This window comes from Lipotes vexillifer, unplaced genomic scaffold (assembly GCF_000442215.2).
Source record: "Lipotes vexillifer unplaced genomic scaffold, Lipotes_vexillifer_v1.1 scaffold1093, whole genome shotgun sequence".
Classification (NCBI taxonomy): domain Eukaryota; kingdom Metazoa; phylum Chordata; class Mammalia; order Artiodactyla; family Lipotidae; genus Lipotes; species Lipotes vexillifer.
In genome coordinates, this window is record NW_006774793.1 from 1,310,894 (window position 1) to 1,330,270 (window position 19,377).

A 19,377-nucleotide genomic window follows, 5' to 3' on the forward strand; every position below is an offset into this window, starting at 1 on the left:
GGCGGGGGCGGTGCCTGCTGCCCGCCCCCTCGGCGCTGCCGGGCGCAGACAGATGCGGTGCCCCTCCCGGGCCGGGCCCGCAGCGCCTGAAGGAGGCACTCGGGCGGGAGGGCTTCCAGGCCACGGCGCCAGGCCGTTTCCGAAGAGCTAGCGGAGAAGGCGCACCCGGGAGCGCGAAGCGGCCCGCACGCCCCCCGCAGCCGTGCGAAAGGCGAGCGCACAGTGAGCAGGGGAATCTGGAGCCCACTGCGGAGGCCCGGCTCGCCGCCCCCGGACCAGCCTTGGAGGCTGCTGTGGACCCCGGCCGTGAGGCGGCGGCATTTTAGGAACCTGTGCAGGGAAGGGTAGCGGGCAGGCTGGGGGCTTTCAGCACAGCAGAAAGGTCCAGGGAGTCCGCGGGCTGGGCCCAGGGAACAAACGGGTCAGGGACCGAGGCGACGTCGGCGGGAGGGCACGGAACCTTTTTGGGAAGCTCATTTACAGGAGCCTACTGAGCGAGCGGCTGCCGCCCCCTGGTGGCAGTTATGGGCGGCACCTTGAAGGTGGTGACCAGGTGACCAAATGCCTCTAGCACATACCCCGGACACCCCTCTTCCCAGGGCCTTTCCCTCGGCCCTCCAGCGAGGAAGATCCACAGCTGTGTGTGGCTAGAGCCGAGGCAGGGATGGAGGGAGGGTGGGAAGTCCCTGCTCCAGGAAGCAGCAGCCTAAGTTAAATGTATGGAATGCAAGCAATGCTGGCTGCACTGCATGCTGCAGCCTCCCCTTCAACATGGCTCTCACCCAGGCCCTGCCCAAGGAAAGCCACTCAATCACACTAGTTAAAACTAAGTCAGATTTTTATTATTTTCCATAGACCACATCATTTAATAATAAAAAAAATAAAAATAAAAATTGAACAAAAGGAAAAGGTGGATATAAAGTGGAACCGGTGGGCAGGAGGCATGGGCTGCAGGACCAAAGAGACTGGGAACTGCAGGGGCCCTGGGACTCAGGAGGAGATGCTGATTCAGCTCATAGGTGACCCAGTCCTGGCCCCGGCTGTTCCCAAAAGGGGGGTGCAAGTACCAAAGGAGGTGGTGAGCAGGATGGAGGAAGAACGAGAGAGAGGTTTGGGGCTCCTGGCTGTTCCCCAGCTCTGGGCCAACCACCTCCCTCCCTAATGTAGCTCCTCCCTCTCACAGACTTAATGGGAAATGAGAGGGAGGAGAGGGCTAAGTCCCAAGAGATAGATTACAGGGTAGGGTGGGAAGATGCCCACTGCTCCGTTTGGTATGTGGGGACAGGTGGCAGCCAGACTTCAGCACTGGGCAAATGGTGTCAAAGACCCCTGGTTCCAGGGTGGTGGAGATTGTACCTATCCCTCTGTGGCCTTGAAGCCCCCTGGGGCAGGGTGGCCGATGCCTGCAGCTCTCCCTAGTGTTCTCCTGGCTAGCGGCTAGCGGCGCCCACCCCGGTCCCGCACAGGCGTGCTCCGACTCCGGCTCCTGCTGTGGCGCTTGGTGTCTCTGCGGTCCCTCTCCCTGCCTCGTTCCCGGTCCCTGTCCCTCTCCCGATCTCGATCTCCCCTGTCCCGCTCCCTGTCCCTCTCTCTCTCCCTGTCCCTCTCCCGGCTGTGCTCTCGCCGCTTCTCTCGCTCCAGCTGTCGGGTCCGTTCCCGCTCCGCCTCCTTCTCCCGCTCCTTCTGCTCTTCTTCTTCTTGCTCCTTTCGCCGCTTCTCCCGCTCCTTGGCCCGTTCAGCGCGCTCTGCCTCCTTCTGAACAATCTGTAGCAGGCAGGGAAGGCAGAGAACAGGTACCTCAGCCCTGCTCACATGAGTCTCACCTGGTTTCCCTGCACCTGGGCCCTGCACTCTTAGCTCGGGACCACTGTCAGCCTTCCTGCTATGCAGGAAGAGGCAGGGCCTCAGCAGTCACATCTGTCCTCGTCTCAGAGCCCCAGGTTCTCCTCCCAGTCTTCATCTTTTATGCCCACGACAGGTAGTGGCACCATCCATGCCTGGCCTCTGATATTTCCTAAGCTAACTCGATGTGAACAAATCTCTATTCTCTCTAGTGGAGTAGCATAAACCTACAATTCCCAAAAGGCCCATCACAAAGAAATGTAGATTTAAAAAGCTAAAACCCCTAGAAATTAGAAAGAGAAACAGCTGAGTTTATCAAACACAGATTTCTCAGCTAACTAAAATCAACTTCCAAGAAGCTAGGTTGGCACCGCCAGCTTCCTGGGACACGCACAGAGCTCCGATCTCGTGTCTACCTCTACCCTTTATGGGTCTGGCTTCTCTATGGCCCACTCAATCAACTGGGTCTTAAAACTGCCTCTTTCTGTGATGCTTAGCTTCTGCCTTATTATTCTAAGCCAATACCTGGGCCTATTCACTCTCGTAGTCACATGACTCTCCCCTTGCTCACTCCCAAGCCTTGAAGCTGCTTGCCAGGTGGTTCCTCCTGAGCTTGAGAGTGCCCCTCAAGGCAGGAAGACATGAGCTCACCTGGCTGTCAGTCAGTGGGAGCCAATAGATGCAGGGAGCTGCCTTGGTCTTACGGAAAAGGTCGTCCAGCAGCTTGGCAGGTGGTTCCTCCTGAGCTTTCTCTGAGGTGGAAGAAAGTGAGTCAGATTTGATGCATATGACTCTGTGCCCCGTCCGATCTGAGTCCCTTTCCCACCTACTACTGAGTATGTGTGCCCCCCATAGCTAAGTACCTTTCTTCTCACTCTTCTTTTCTTTAGACTTTGCGCGTTCCTTGCGGCGGCGGTCACGGGACCGTGATCGGGAACGGGGCCCTTCTCGAACTTTGTCCCGATCCCATTCGCGCTCTGATCGCGTTCGCTCCCGCCGCTCCATCTCCCGTTCCCGCTCTGCCCACTGTTCCCGCACCGCCCGCTCCTGCTCCCGCTGCTCTGCCCTGGGGTGCTGTGGTGGCTGGGCTGGGGGCGGGGGCGGGGGGTGCAGCGGCCGTGGTACCCCCTGCTCCTCTGTCTTAGTTTCAGAGGGACGGTCCACCAAGAGGCCTCGGTGATAATCCAGCTGCGGGTAGAGGAGGGACAAGGATAGTCAGGATGAAGATGACATCACTCCCACTGAAGGAGCCCAGGTACCACTGAACAGACTTTGGAGCCCCATGGTTCAACTAAAGGAACCAAAGAGGAGGGAAAAGGAATCTCAGTGACTGCAGGTTTGGCCGGGATCTCAGCTGGAATCTAGCGGATAACAGCCTCCCCTGCCCCTACCCCCCTCCTTCCTTTCCCTTGGTTTCTTACCTCATCTTGCTCAGCATAGTCAGCACAGAGGAATTTGGGGTTGGACTGGGGCCATTTGACCCCATGTAGAGCTGTGCGGGTGGCAACTGCTTCCTCTACTGTCGAGTACTGACAGAGGGAGGGAGAAGGCAGAGGGTCATAACAGGCCTTCCACCCTTCCCACTTGCCACAATGCCCTCAAATCTGCCCACGATGGTCACAAAAGGAAATACAGGCCACAACCCAGAGAATCAGCTTCTTCCCCTCACCGTTACAAAGCAGTGAGATTTGATCTTGTCAATCCAGAAAGCCTCTTCTACCAGAGTTCCTGTGCGTCCCAACAATTCCTTCAGTTGGCCTAAAGTGAAGGGACGAACCTGCCAATGAAAACGAAATTTCAGGGTCTTAAAGAAGGCAAGAACTATACTCATGTAACTAGTCTGAAGATTCCCCACACCACTGTCACAGGAGTATAGCTTCCAAGTCTGGGTGAGGCCAGAGAGGTTAGGAACCCTCCATCAGGAATGTGAGAAGAGTGGTAACACTGTCTGAGACATCATGGGCCAGGCTCTCTACAAATTCTCAAGACAACCCTGCAGGGTGATACTTTTTTCTCCCCATTTTTCAGATGAGACAGGTTGTGAGGTAAAATAACTCACTCAATGAGTGAGTAACCAGCAGATCCAGGAGTTGAACCTAAGAAACATGAGTCCAAAGCTCAGACTCTAAACCAAGCTGCACTGTGGGAAAAAAATGACTTACCAAGTTGGAGATGTGGACGATGTTACTGATCTTGCCCCGGGGTGGGGAGGGCACTTGAGCAGTCCGGACTGGGTCATCAATTGTAATGGAAACTCCCGACTTCTGCTGGCTAATGGAACGTCGAGTTAAGGTATCTCCTAAAGTCACTATCAAATAGAGCACAGGAATGACTTTCAGCAGGGAGCAATGCTGGCTCTTTCACCTCCAGCCGGACTTTAAAATTCCCTGCCAGTAGTCACTGTCCCATCTAAATGTGCTGAGCACCTGCACTGTGCAAGGTACGGTCCAGGCTGATCTCCTCATTATGGAGATGCAAAAATTAAACAGATTCAAACCTAGCCCTCACGCAGCTTGATAACTAGGAGAACACATGTGTAAAATACTAGAACACAAGGCAGAAAATATTAAACGTTTTAAAAGAGGTCCAAATAAAGTGCTCTGGCAATTCAGGGGGCCGCACGTTTCACTCATAATGCTGCACCTACCTTTCTTTACTTCATGCTCCACAGGTGGGGGCAAGGCCACCTCTACTGAGACCTGGGGAGGTACAGGGGCTTCTGCTTCAGGCTCCTTCTCTTCTTCCTCCTCTTCCCTCTGCCCATTCTCCTGGCCCTCGGAAGGCACCACCTGTAAGGTATCAGATAACAGACGGGTTCTTCTTTTTTTTAATCTATTTATTTATTATTTACTTATTTGGCTGTCCCGGGTCTTAGTTGCAGCATGTGGGATCTAGTTCCCTGACCAGGGATCAAACCCAGCCCCCCTGCATTGGGAGCGTGGAGTCTTAGCCGCTGGACCACCAGGGAAGTCCCTACAGAGGGATTCTTAAACACCAAACAGGTACATTCTTTTCAGTTTCTGGTTTCTCGGGGAGAGATGGTGGCAAGTCAACCTAACATGCTTCTTCCACTAGGGAGATTTCATTATTAGGTTCACCTCCACCAGATCCTGGGATCTGCAGTGCCTCAACTCTGCCATGAGGAAAACTAAGGCAGGAATTGGCAAATTTTTTCTGTAGAGGGCAAGATATTAAAGATTTTACTCTGTGAGCCATATGGTTGCAATTACTCAACTCTGATATTATAGCACTTAAGCAGCCGGAGACAAGAGTAAATGAACTGGGCTTCCCTGGCGGTGCAGTGGTTAAGAATACGCCTGCCAATGCTGGGGACACGGGTTCGAGCCCTGGTCCGGGGGATCCCACATGCCGCGGAGCAACTAAGCCCGTGCGCCACAACTACTGAGCCTCCGCTCTAGAGCCCGTGAGACGCGACTACTGAGCCCACGTGCCACAACTACTGAAGCTCGTGCACCTAGAGCCCGTGCTCTGCAGCAAGAGAAGCTGCCGCAATGAGAAGCCCGCGTACCGCAACAAAGACCCAATGCAGGGCTTCCCTGGTGGCGCAGTGGTTGAGGGTCCGCCTGCCAATGCAGGGGACGCGGGTTCGTGCCCCGGTCCGGGAAGATCCCACATGCCGCGGAGCGGCTGGGCCTGCGCGTCCGGAGCCTGTGCTCCGCAACGGGAGAGGCCACAACAGTGAGAGGCCCGCATACCGCAAAAAAAAAAAAAAAAAAAAAAAAAAAAAAGACCCAATGCAGCCAAAAATAAAAGAGTAAATGAACTGGGGTGGCTGTGTTCTTACAGAAATTTATTACAGGCTACAGGTTAGATCTGGTAGCCTGCTGACCCCTACCCTACAAGGGCCAACTAACCCAACCCTCTGCACAGATGGCAGACTTCCCTTCTAGGACTCTGCCTTAGCTCCTCACTCAGTTGCCCACTCTGCATCCACGGCCCCCTCCCCCAAAGTGGGGTGCAGGAGCCTTACCTGAGTGACGGTCCGGCATATTTTCAGCCCCTTGTCATGGGTCCCATCGTCACCGTTACGCTCTGTCTCATCCTCAGAGATTCGGGAGTCGTCAGCATGAAGATCCACAACAGCCTCCTGCCCCGCCAGGGGTTTGATGTCGGGGATGAGGCTCTGGGACACAGATACCCCCCACCCCGTTACACTGGGCCCATGTCTACTCCCAAGTCATGTCTCATCCTCCCTTCCCCGGCCCCTCCCACCTCACCTTGAGTGATTCGGTGGTGATACTGATGGAGGGTTTCTTCTGTGTGGTGGCCGTGCTGGCTCCCCAACGCCGCTTCCGACTAGGCTGGCCCCCCTCTGTGTCACTGTTTCCAGCTGGCACCCCCTTGGTAGCTGCTGTCCCCAAGAAATAGGACCCCACAGTTAGATGCTCTCAGGCCCTCTGCTGGTTCACACCACAACACCCCCAGAGAGCCTTCGACTGGAATTTTAGTAAAAGGTTAACTTAAGGAAACCACATTTGGGGACTGGGGAAACCATGCTTCAGAGTAAACAATAAAAGGCCAGGAGCCACTTCCTAAAAGATGAAAACTACTGATTTCTGAAGGCAACAAGGAAGAGCTAACTAGGCTGGTAAGCAATTTAAACTTTTAGTGGTAGAAAAATCTAAAGTACTGGGGAAGACAGATTGAGGACGACATGGGAATGAGAAAAACAAGACTATGTGATACTAAAATCCAAGTTAATTTAATTTTAGATCATGATGTGACCTGCTCATGCTTGAGGTTATTTTCACACTACAGACTGATATATTTAAAGTCATAAAGACCTATTACACTTTTGTCAACTTGGAGTTCCTCATTGGGAAAATGTTAAAGATGTTACTGCTGGAGGTGTAGGCACTCTCATTTTCTCAGATGCTCTCTTAGAATAAAGTATAAACTGGTAAGCATTTTATAGGAATCCCTCAAACCCACTCCTCATTCTGAGGGTTCAGACATCTGAAATAATAAAAGCAGGAGGACTAGATAAGAAATGGTAAGACATCTCATGGTGTATCTCATTAGGGTTAAGAAAGAAGTGTGACTGGGGAAAAATAACAAGGATTGTTTGTGAAGTTCTGAATTTTAAAATGAAACACTACCTACATCCAAAAGATGCAGATTTGCTGGGTGGAGGTGGTGGGATGGCAGGGGGTGACGCAAGAATGCCACTGACAGAGAATGGGAATCTCCTTCTCTATCAACTCTGATTTTTATGGTATTCCGGACCTGTATCAGGGATTTGGGGCTAGACTTACAGACAACGGAGATCTTCCTCTTGAATGATTTGGGCAGCGAGCTCTGTATAGAGAAGAAAAGGGGAAAAAAGAGAAAGAGACACACCCCACAGAGAGGGGGAAAAGAGGTTAGATGGGGCAGTCTTAGCATAGGCTCCAAAGACACAGAGAGAGAGAGACACAGAGACAGACAGAGACCAAAACAGAAGCGGCAAACGGCAAAAACAAAGCAGAATCAATGCAAGTTAGAGAAAAAAATAAAACCAAACATCACAGCAGGGAAAAGTCATCTAGTCCATACCACACCTATGTATTAGCTTAACCAGAAATAAGCTGGAAGAAGAATTTCAGTAGCCTCCCAGCCCTTTAAAAGCATTGGTCATGCCCTCTTCCACTGTCTCTACTGGTCGAGAGGATGCCAAGCCCAACAAGCTATGTCCAGAGCTGGGTCATCTGGTCCTTCTAAGGTCTTCCTTGCTAACTCAAGGAAAACACGAGGAAACAAGGAAAACCAACTCTGGGATGGCACTTTGACAACATAACCCTCCTCTTCTTCTCAGTGCCCAGCCTGACATCCACTGACACTGGCTCTGAGTGGCTTGGACAGCAGACTGTTAAGACTGCCCGGATGCCCACCACACTGTGGAAAATGGCAGCACCAGACTCACTGGAGATGAGCCTCCTGAGCCAACTGCCAGCAGAAAGAATTTAAAGGTGTCTTTGGTAAAGACAAGTTTTTATGCAGGGCAGACTGTCCCTAGGGAGTTTCAGACTTTCTAACCACTGTATGGAGCTCTAGCAGAGCCTTTACTGTTTCTTCTCCAAACAGGGCTTATGCCTTAGGGGCTCTGCCAAGGACCAGAAACTTCCAAACTTGCTTTTGAGCAAGTTTCTGCCCCAAACACTCAGTGGGAGAAAGACTGTGGACAGAGCAAAAAGAGGAAGAGAGAGAGCAAAAAAGGGAATAGAGCATTTTAGATTTAAGTGCTTATTTCTGGAAAAACTAAGACCTACCACCCTTCTAAAGGGTAGGGCAGGAACCCTCTTGATGAAATCCCTTTTCCCCATCCAACCCCCAGCCCCGTTTGTGTCGTCCAACCAAGTCTCCTTGGTCTCCGTTAAGGGCCAGCCTGACCCCTAGCCAGGCCGCTCTCGATGGGTAAGTTAGTGAGAAAAAAAAAAAAAAGTCTTAATTAAAACAGGAAAAACATGAACCAAATAAATAAACAAATCCAATAAAGAAATCAGAAAAAAAGATAAAGAAAAAAATTTAAATAAAAGATTAAAAAAAGAGGAGAAAGAAGAAAATAAAGAGGAAAATAAACTAGGAATATGACAAATGTTCCAGGTACCATCTCACACCTGGGATCTTCAGTTCAGCCAATCGCACCTCACTGTGTACTGTATCTAGTCAACCGCCGGTCCAATCAGAATGAGCCCTCCCTGCTAGGCGCTGTGCAATTGGTGGGGGGTTGGGTTGGCAAAAAAGGTGGGCGCACGGCGTGGTGGTCAGCACGGCACTGCCAGAGTCCTCCCAGGGGCGCAGGGGGGGCGGGAGGGAAACGTGTGGGGGGACGCTGCCCAGTTTCCATGATGTCAAGACAGTTCACTGGTGGTGGCCAGGCTCAGCGAGGGGTACGGGGGAAAGGGGGCAGAGACATCAGTCCCGGCCCTGTAGGGGCATCATCTTGCAGTCCCTGATGAGATGGCCTGTAAGTAGCAGAAATGGTCCTGGCCTTTTATCGTGAGAGGCAGGACCCTATGTCCATCAGTGGCAAGCTGCAGCAACACCACCACCCAATACTTGGAATCCAGGTGATGACTCCAGAGTCCCTTTCTCCTCTGCCTGTAACTGGGGAGGGGGTCCTCTCACCGAGTGGGATCATGAAGCCTCTGTTGAAGGCAGCCTGGGGGTAGTAGGTGGGTAGCCCCAGGACCTGGCACACATTCAGCAGCAAGGTCAGAATACTTTTCTTCTGAGAGTGGTGTGTGGTATCTCCTCAGGGACTCCAGCTGAGACAGTGGTTCCAGTCAGGTGGGTGGATGAGCCCCTGCCTCCAGGGATGGAGGAGAAGTTGGAGCAACCAACATATGCTGCCCTTCACCATGGACAACAGGGACCAAAGGAAAGTCCATCTGATGAGCAAGTGGTGATACATGGCTGGGCTGTCATCAGCCTTAAATCTCTGGGCTCAGACCCTAGACTTCTCTGCAGGGTTCCTAGTCGTCACAGCTTAAGCCGAGAGCCCCACTCAGTATTTTACAGCATGGCACTGTGATCACAAACATTGACTCTTTAGGAGGTCTTGGTGCCCTAGATGGGGATCCCGACAGTCTGTAGCAAATAAGGCAACCCAGAGTCCTCAAAAGGGCAAGGGCGTGTGGGCAGGCGCCCCAGCACTGACACAAGCTCTTCTTGGGGTGTCCCAAAGAGGGAGATGATGCAAGTCCACCCCTTTCCAAATGCTTTTTGCTTTCTCAATACAAGTCTCTCCAGAACAGTGCTCTTCTTGGCCCCCTGATGTAAGCAAGGCAGGGAGGCAAAAGGGGGCCCATCACAGGATCCCATACACATGCCCCCCTCTGGCCAAGACACCTGGATAGCAGACTCGGCTGACTGGGCAGCTCAGGAGCAGCGGGTGGGTCCAGAGGAAGAGGCGGCATCAGCGATTGGCCAGTTGGGCAGGGTTATATTTTACGGGCGGATTACCGTACACGAGGTACTTGGACAAAGTTTTACGGGGAAGAAGGACCTTGTAATAAATAATATTCTGCACATCAAATCACGTTCACCGGCCCCCACCCCCGCAACACACACCAAAGAAAGGCTACACACACAACAGTCCCTCCCACCCTACTACCCTACTCCCAAACCCAGCTAATTCTTGCTCTAATTACTTTAAGAGCCAAGAAGACTTCGCTGGCTCTGATGGGGGGAGCCCCCTGAATTGGGTTCAGGACACAAGATAAAATATATGCCAAAAAAGTAAGTAAACAGGTCACAAAAATGGGGAAGGGGCCTTTGGGATGACCCCAGGGGCTGGCTTCTAAGTAGCTACATCTCTGCAATGAGACCACTAGGGGGCAGATGAGGAACAAAAATTCCTCAGCATGGTGGTCAGCTGAGAACCACCATGGCCCACTAGATGGCGCTGATCTCCAACACACTTTTAAAAAGGAGGGAAAGCTAGAGGAGTTACCACAGGGAGAAGCTAGAGAAGGGAGACGGTAAAGCTGAGCCTGGGTCTTAAAGGGCCATTAACTGACTTTCCCGCTGGTTACAAACTTCCCCACCTGCACTACTTCCCCAACAAGGAACCGGGAATAAAGAGCCCTGTTCCCATCCCAAGGGGTCTCCCTTGCTAAACCAGCGAATTCTCCCTTGGCCCTATCCTGATCCAAGTCTTTGCCTAGTCCCTTCTTTAAGCTATCCCACTGTGTACGAGGGATCACCAGAGTGCTCTATTCTTTCCCCCAGGTCCACTCCTGCCCACCCACCCCAGCAGGTGGCTTGGATATTTACCTCTTTCTTCTCCTCATCCTCGGCACTGCCCTCTGGGCGGTCATCATTGCTGACTTGGTCTGCAATAGGCATGGGGGGCTCTGGAACCTCATTTTCAGGTCTGTTTTCACTTGTGTCCATGGTCACTTCCTCCTTCTCCTCACTGTCAGTATGGGGAGAGGTTGGGAAGGAAGGGCAGGAAAGAACCAAGGGGAAGAGAGAGCAAGACGTTAGGTTTTGGGTCAAGGAAACCCCCATGCCTCATCACTTGGGTGGGATTGGGAGGGCTGCTTTTTAGATCAGACTGGAGACCTTGTCCCCCCCAGGAAAACCAGGAAACGGTTTTCCTAGGGGAAAGAGCACAGATCACAGCAACCACATTCACTCACTGCCCAGATGGGATAAAGCTGTGATGTGTGGGGTCAGGGCTCCAATGTTCTTAGGTAATTCACCAGAGTACCCCTACATGAAGAGGAGAAACATCCCTCTCTGCAAAGTCTCTCAAAAGTAACTGTGATTTGCCTACAACCCCGTGGCCACCCTAGACCTGGGCGCCGACACCTTTATTTAGCCAAACTGCATGAGAAACTAAGGGAAGCCTGATTCCTTAAAAAGAGGAGAAAGAACAGCCAGGGCTGTGGCAGATGATCCCAACCTTGGGTTTAATCAACTGCTTAGTAAGTAAAAGCCTACTGACCCTCAGGGTCTGCAGACACCAGGAATGGAGAAATGGTGGGGGTGAGGGCTGCAGGGAGAGGAAGGCTGGCGAGGGTTCAAGCTTCAACAGGGACCCCCTCTAATCCAAAAGGAAAAACAAAAACTGCCAGACAAAGTATGAAAGCTCAGAGAAGCACCAGGCCACTTTTACCTGCTCAGAGGTGTAGGAATTGTTCTTACATTCAGCCTTCGCCCAGTTTCTCCCACTCCCTTATTCCAACTTCCAAGAGATAAAGAGAGCAGGCCTCCCAGTCAGGACACACCCTCCCCTACACCACGCAGCCCCCCCACAAACGCTGAACCCACTCCCCCACCCCTCTGAATCACACAAGTCAGCTCCCATTGCAGGCAACGAATCCCAGAGGTTCACTTCCGATAAACTATCTTCCCATCTTCTTTTTTCTGTCTTCATCCTGAACTTCTAACTCTAATCTCATCCCCACTACCACCCAAACACTGAGGGGTAAAAAAATCAAATCAAGATGATCAGGGGCCTAAGTCTCAAGAGAGGGGAAAGCAAGCCTCCCCAGGCTGACCATCACCAGAAAATTCGGCATTCTCGACAGGCTGCCTGACACCCAGAGGTCAGAACAGCCTTCCCAGAGCAGGCAGGGAGGGATGCATGGGAAGAGGGGGGGAGGAGAAAATCGGAAATGTGCCCCCAGCTAATAGGCTCCCACAGAAACACGAGATTCAACTGCCTAAATCTAAAGAAAAGTCTTATCCAAAAAATACCTATTTCCCACACAGAGGTTAAGTGGGGCCAATTAGAAACCGGGCAGGAAGGACAAAGGGGGAAAGCAGAATGACTGAAGACAAATCAAAACGAAAAGACGGAATGAAAGCCACGGGGAAGAGAAGGGAGATGAGGGGGGCTAGAGTGGTGGGGAAAAGGGATACATGGAAATGTGAAGCTCTCACCCTTCTTTGCTTTCTGATAACATGATTTTTTTTCTCCCCCTGGAAGTGCTGTTTATCCCTTTCTGGAATGGAAGAAATAACAAAAACCAAACAAAAAAAATCCTAAAAAATTAAAAAAAAAACACAAAACACCTTCCTTGTCCCAAGATCCCACCACCTCCTCCCCAACCACCCGATCCAGAGAGAGAAAATCGAGATGCAGCAACTGGGGATCCAAAAAATGGTAAATGGAAGGGGAGATGGTGGTGGTGGTGAGGGGAGGCTAAAATAGATCTGGCTTTTAAGAGATAAGCGTTAAGTCCTCACGGCAAACCCCGAATTCAGCTGGATTGGTCTCTCTGGAGAAGGAGGAGGAAGAGGGCCAGGCTGCTGGTAGTGGCTGGCTCTATTGTATTGGCGGAGCGGCGGCGATCAGCCGGAGACATGCAGGGGAGCCATCTTGCCACTTACCCAGCAGCCCGTGTGTGCGGATGGGGGAGGGCCCTGCTGCAGCAGGGGAGGGGAAAGAAGAGAGGGAGGGCGCTGAGTGAGCAAGGCTCTTATCCTCTGGCAGGCCACAAGGAGCTCACTGCTGGCTCAAAAGGCCTGGCCTTTTTCCTTCTTTTCTCAGGTTACAACAGCTACCGAGGCCTAACCCCACAGGGAGAGGGTGCTCTCTCCTCCTCTTCCACGGGGGCGGGGGAGGGGGCTGGGTGGAGAGGACATACAAAATTACAGCTGCTTGCTTGGAAGATTCCAGAGAATAGAAGGAAAGGAAACAGCAGAGCTGGGAGTGAAAAATGATAAGAAGGAAGATAACAAAGCCAAAGTTGCAAAGAGACAGAGGGGAGGGTCATGAGCACTTTTTAAGTGCCCACCTTTCTCTATCTGAGAAGCCAGGCATAGAACACTGAAACTGGATCAGCTGGTTCAAGGTGGGGAGGTGGGATGAGATTTGGCACTATCCAATCACTGTATGGTAACTGGGGGCTCACCGTGAGCAATGACCACGTATTACTACTCCAACCCGTCCTTTCTTCAGGGAGATGGAAGGAGTGGATAAGGAGAAAGTTCCTTTTTGAATTACCAGTAGAGGAGGGGAGAGGTGTCTCTGAAGAGAAGACAGACAACTTTGTTTCACAGAGTCTTTAATAAGGTCACCCTGCCCCAGGGTCTGCAGGAGCCAGAAAGGAAAAGGATAAACAGGGCAAGGGGACCTTGGGTAGCTGAAGCATGAAGGCCACTTACTTCTTGGAGCAAGGGCTCCAAAATGAGGGCTCTGAAGTAGATAAGAAACTGAAATGAGAGGACTGTTATTGGGGACAGGGGTGGTGGTGGTGGTGGGGTGTGTGCCGATCTGCTGGGCAGAAAGTGGGAACTAAATGAAAATTACTAATCAGGGGCATCTTCAGACTAATGTAAAATGGGAAGCTGCCTCTACCCATTCAAAACAGCACTCAGTAGATGCTCAAAATGCCCATTTGTTGACTGCAAAGGTGCTCCTTTTGTATCCCAGTGGCAGTAAAGGTTTAACACTAAGACAAGCTTCTGTGTACTTAACCAAAAACTTAGTATTATCTCATTTGTAATACCAGAGCGTTTAGTCAAAACTGAAATTTCCTCCCTGCTGCTTAAAATCTTAAACTTACATGTCAACTGCATGCTAAAGCAGTCATGTTTATACATCACACTACAGTTCCTTTTCACTGAGTGGTCCCTGGCTGCTCAGTAAGGTTGAGAGCTCTGGAGTCAAACTGGCTAGGTCTCAATCCAGGCCTCAGCCCCACCCCGCACACAAGTAGCATAATATTGGGCAAGTTCCTGATCCCCTCTGTGTATCAGTTTCTTAATCTGTAAAGTAGGGGTAATAACAATACCTATCTCATCTAACAGTGTGATAAGGATTTGCTCTTAGGAGTCTGGCTTGGAAGACACCCCAAGTCAAGGTAAGGATATGCATAAAACACATGTACATTTAATAGGCCATTATCTCATTTGGTGACACCTAGGGAGCTTTTTTTTTTGAGCATCCTCAAAGAGTAGACTGGTCTTTCTCTGATGTTAGGAACTAATTGGTTTGACAGGTTCTCAGCAATGCCCTCATCACTGTCTAGTACCTGCTGGTTTACTTCCCCCTCACCTCTACCCTGCAGAGTTCCTCAAGGTCAGAGACTGCATCCCTTGACCCCTAGCCTGGGGCCTAACGCAAAGAAACGCTCAGTAAATATTTCCCAATTATGTTGTCATTGGGGGTACCAAGTGGATATTTTAGTAAATCCTTGCTGAATTAAAGGTTTTCTTCTTATTAAGTATTTTTGGATAGAATTCCCACAGACACCGTTATCCTACAGAGAAATGTTACCTTCAAACATCCTCAAATACATGTTCCCTGTCCATCAATTGTCCTAAAATACTTTCAGCTGCCAATATGCCTCTCCAAAAGTGGCATCCCTGGAGGAAGAATCTTCTTTCAATTGGAAATTCTATCTCGCTTTTTTCAAGAATAAGAATTTTATGACGTTATTCTTGGCCTTCTTAAGACACAATGAGTTTGTGCTGTCTATTTCCCCATGATTAAACCTGTGGGACCGAAGAATTCCCAAAACTTTATTTTCATAAGAAAAAGAGGAAGCCTCGAAATTATCCCAAAATGGGACTCAATCTACTTGCAGGACTAGTCCCAAAGCCTTCTTAGCTATGCGTCAGAGCCCCACACAGCTTTTCTTTGTAGTCCCTTTTATGCAAAAGGCATCTCCTTTCCCACTATTTAAATTCTTGCACAAATATTTCTGATACCTTTGAAAAAATAAGTGAAACTGCATAGGGATGGGGGTGGGTGATATCTACCCAAAATTAAACAGTGCACAAAGCATTTGTAGCCCAGAAGAAAAGGACAGAACTACTTATGGGCTAATAACATCACATTAGAGTTCACATCTGAATAGGAATGAGATTCAGAAAAACTAATGGAAATGGAAATTTCTATAGACATATATGTTTGAACTTTAGTTACTATAGAAAATTCAGAAGGAACTGAGGACCTGATGTGAAATTTAATAAGAAACAGTGGGATCTGACTACCATTAGGCAGTGAGATTTAAACATAGAATACCCTCAGGAGCACACTAGTCCCAAGATAACCGAGGTCGAGGTCGGTATGGTTTTAGAGGGTGTGTCCTTAGATACCAACTTCTCAGTGAGCAAACTCTATTGATAACAATAAATTTTACTTTTTAAAAATTATGCATCATTTGGCATACTGGCACTGTAGGTCCCCTGAGTAGTATCAATTACACTGTCATACTGGCTTAAAGGACCATTTCCTTCCTCCTACTCAGGTGAAAAAACAAATAAGCATAGTGCCAAGAGCCCAACGCTGCTATTGCCTGCAAGGTTTGTGTATACAGGAAGGTTGTATTTAGAAAAACTGGGGTTTGAATTAACTATTACTGGATGATACAGTTGCCCACAAAGTTTTTCCTTTCCCTTTCTTTTTTTTTTTCCTCTATTTTTTTTTAATGTAAAAAGAGAGTACCATTATTTTCTGCTGTATGAGGAAATTTTTGTTGTATCTATAAGCAGGCAGAGGACTAGATTCTGGAACGGGGCTCAAGTGAAACAGAACTGAGGGCTCACAAATTCCTGCCCCAAGAAATGAAAAAGATACCTTACCTCATAAACCTAGAATTCCTCAGGGCACAATCAGAATCACAATGGATTTAACCAAGCACAGCAAAAAAAATTAAGGCAATCTCTTCCAAGTGGTGAGAGGTCCTTGAAGTAAAGTCTAATTTTTTTTTTTAACACTTTACTGAATCAACAGGCCCCAGTTCTGTTTTTTTAAAAGTCATGTGACTTCTTGTTGAGATAGAGAGGAAAACCAAGATTAAGCCACAAATGGTCTTTGCCATTTAGCACTCCTGTTGATCCCACTTTTAAAATTGGCCAGGGTTCCAGAGATCACCAGGCCGAACACTAGCACTCTAGAGGGGTGAAAGACCAGGAGGAGTGTTGTGAATCAGTTTAGTACGGCCTCCAGAAATGTAGGCAAACTTCTCAAGGATTCATTTACCAAATCCAGTGCCAGAAGAGCCTATGGGTTTTGAGCATCTCATTTTGTTAGGCTGCTGCACAGACCATGTGGAAGGTAGGCAGAAGGAAAGCAAGTAAGAGGGATGTGTGAGAGCTACTTCTGAGCTCAGACTGCATTTCTAATCTATGGGCTGCTCCGCCGGAGCTTGCCTAGGCAACAACGGACAATCTCAATATTTGCCCAAGGTGCCACTTGCTATCACCATGCCAGAATCAATGTGACTAGATGACCTCAGTCATAAATGAAGATCAAAGCCACGTTTACCTGAGGAGAAAAACTCTGTATATGACTCCAAGGTTCATTTGCCCTGGACTTGCATGCAAAAATCCATTAAATAAGGTGCTTCAAAACAGCACAAAGTGCCACTCTGTTGCCAGGATCTCAGAGACCCACAGGATTTTAGGACAAGCAAGGAGCTTTTCAGAAAATTACTTGCCTCTCAAGGTGCACAGGAGGCACTTCCTCCGGCCCAATTAGTAGCAGGTTGTCAACATCTACTTTGAAACTGCCATTACAGAAAAGACATGCTATCCTCCCATGGGATAGGGGATGGAAAGGCAGGCATTATCTCTGATTGATGGATAGGGAAGGGAAGGTGTCACCCCATTTCCTCATCGATGGTGTAGCTGGGGAATCCTGAACACCTTCCAGAATCCGCTGGTTTTTCACTTTAAGGTCCTAGAAGAAAAACCCTTTTCCAAAAGATAATGTACCCATTGCAAAATGGAAAAACAAAAACTTTTTTCAAAGGCAATAGAGTGAACTTTTAGCTTTCAAACCAAAAATGTAATGGCCACAAGATGGCAGCAGAGGCAAGAATATTAGAATAGGCAGTAGCAAGGCAAAAGCTATAATAATGAGTACATAATTATTGTTAAAGTCTCAAGAAAATGAGATAATAAACCATGTCACTGCCCACCACCCTCCAAAATCAGAGGCAAAAGATAGCCTGAAGCTCTAAGAAGAATATAAATTATCAGATGTACATAAAGGGAAAAATCATATTGATAGTATTAGTGTTAAAATGCCATTAAAACAATCATGGAACAAAGTTAGGCCAACTGTCTACACAGGACATTCACTAAAGTAGTATAGGATTCCTGATGTCCAAAAGCTAAGCAATCTTATTTCCACAATGCTTTTCTTTTTCACTTCCCATGAGACTTTGAAGCCAGGAATTTTGGTTCAATGGCTTCTTAATTTGTAATACCTAGCTCAGAAGAATGAATGACATACATGTTCAATTACAAATTTAATTTGATATGACAGTATTTTTCTAGGACTACACAGAAGGAATAAAAAATTCATGTTAACTGCATAAATGGTAAAATCAATCCAAGAGTCTTAGAAGGAATAAACTTCTGACTTGATATGGACTTCATATTTTGCTGTATTGTACGCTGTGGGAGATAACTAGGATAGACTGTGCTTAATAAAATGATAGCTTATAACCAGAGAAAATAAAAAAACTAAAAAACAGCACTCTCCTGTAAGTTGCTCTGTAGATCCTCAACATCCTTTATTAAACTGTGTTCCCAGGCTCACATGTAGCTGGTAAATGTGAGTTAAAGACTGAGTTAAAATGCCTGAGTCAATTCCCTTACACTGTCTTGAGTTTACAAAAAGAAGCCTCTGCTGCCTCCTTCTTAAAGGAATTGACTGTTTTGGTCAGATAATTCCAGATATGGGGTTCCTTTTGCTCTCACCACCACTTTTCAGACTACCTTAAGAGTTCTGGTGGCAACTCTTAACATAGTAACTGAAGTCTAGCCTTAGTCCAGATAAAGTTCTGCCTTCACATTTTATAATGAAACTAGGACTTAGCCAAAGAACCCTAGGGAGCCAAGAACTAGCCCACAAATTGGGAGTGTTATACCCCAGTTAAGAGAGATCACTTACACAGTGTGATGAATCCTTTCTGATTCTGGTAGGTGGGAGGTTGGAGTCTCTGAGGTCTGGGGCTGTGTGGCAGCTGGCGGCTCTGCCTCTTCAGCTTCACACTTCTTTGGGCTCCCCTGTAAGGACAAACACAGCAAAACAAACATAGCAACGTACTTAAATCTGCTTGGTTCCTTTTCTATAACGTGGAGCTGGTAAAAGGCACAGCACAACATACACAGTACCAGCTCCACACATAACTCTATTTATCTTCATTATTTCATTTTAGAAAGTGGAATGGAATACTGCTTACAGAATTTCTATGCCAAAAATCATTTTATTAGAATTCTTCTTTGAGAGAACTGAGAAAAGGCTTCCTTTTGGGCAGAAAAAAGGGAGATGTTCTGAGGAAGAACTGACCTTGAGAGCCCTGAAGATGAGAACCCTACTGCTCAGCCTCATGGAGAACTTTCATGAACCAGGGATTTGGAAATAAAAGTAGACTCTAGGGGCTTCCCTGGTTGGCGCAGTGGTTGAGAGTCCGCCTGCCGATGCAGGGGACGCGGCTTCGTGCCCCGGTCCGGGAGGATCCCACGTGCCGCGGAGCGGCTGGGCCCGTGAGCCATGGCCGCTGAGCCTGTGCGTCCGGAGCCTGTGCTCCGCAACGGGAGAGGCCACAACAGTGAGAGGCCCGCGTAACGCAAAAAAAAATAGACTCTAACAGGTTTCCCCAACCTTCTCCATTTCTATTGAACCTTATCCAGACTGCACTTTCAGTTTTATAGCTAAGACAAAAGGGAAAATCATGCCTAATCCTCCGTCTCCCTCTTAGGGAAGGGGCATAATACCCTACCCGCTCAGGCTGTAACCTCTGGGTCACATGTTTTTCAGCTGGCTCAGGTTGGCTCATACGCCTCACTCGGATAGAGGTTGAGGTGGAAGTCCTCTCCTTTGGCTCAAGGACCTGAAGCTGTGGCAATGGTGGAGTTGCAACCTCCTGACCAGAAGAGGGATCTTTGGTTTCAGTGTAGCTGGTGCTGCTGTCCCTGGAGACTCCAGGGCTCAGAGACTAAAGAAATGAAACACATTAGGCAAGTTATTTTATATGCCATATATTCAGTAGATCACTGAGTTTTCCAACTTAATACTTTGCATCTTTTTATTCAAAGATTTTATTTAAATCTTTCCCT

General features: G+C 48.8%; 1 protein-coding gene across 3 annotated transcripts in view; it reads right to left on the reverse strand.

Annotated features, from left to right (window-relative positions):
- Window positions 1-1,335: 1,335 nt before the first annotated feature.
- Window positions 1,336-19,377, reverse strand: part of ACIN1 (apoptotic chromatin condensation inducer 1) — a 33,133-nt gene continuing 15,091 nt past the window's right edge. For 2 of the 3 annotated variants that reach the window (XM_007449546.1, XM_007449544.1), the window contains 13 exons: window positions 19,041-19,256; window positions 18,209-18,324; window positions 10,621-10,762; window positions 7,119-7,161; window positions 6,081-6,214; window positions 5,834-5,986; window positions 4,490-4,631; window positions 4,005-4,150; window positions 3,512-3,619; window positions 3,264-3,371; window positions 2,706-3,030; window positions 2,494-2,594; window positions 1,438-1,764 (listed from right to left, as the gene is read on the reverse strand). In XM_007449546.1, coding sequence (XP_007449608.1) covers window positions 1,438-1,764; window positions 2,494-2,594; window positions 2,706-3,030; window positions 3,264-3,371; window positions 3,512-3,619; window positions 4,005-4,150; window positions 4,490-4,631; window positions 5,834-5,986; window positions 6,081-6,214; window positions 7,119-7,161; window positions 10,621-10,762; window positions 18,209-18,324; window positions 19,041-19,256 — 2,061 coding nt within the window. Of the gene's footprint in view, window positions 1,765-2,493; window positions 2,595-2,705; window positions 3,031-3,263; window positions 3,372-3,511; window positions 3,620-4,004; window positions 4,151-4,489; window positions 4,632-5,833; window positions 5,987-6,080; window positions 6,215-7,118; window positions 7,162-10,620; window positions 10,763-18,208; window positions 18,325-19,040; window positions 19,257-19,377 lie in introns of all 3 variants that reach the window. The other variant, XM_007449545.1, reaches the window with a different exon arrangement.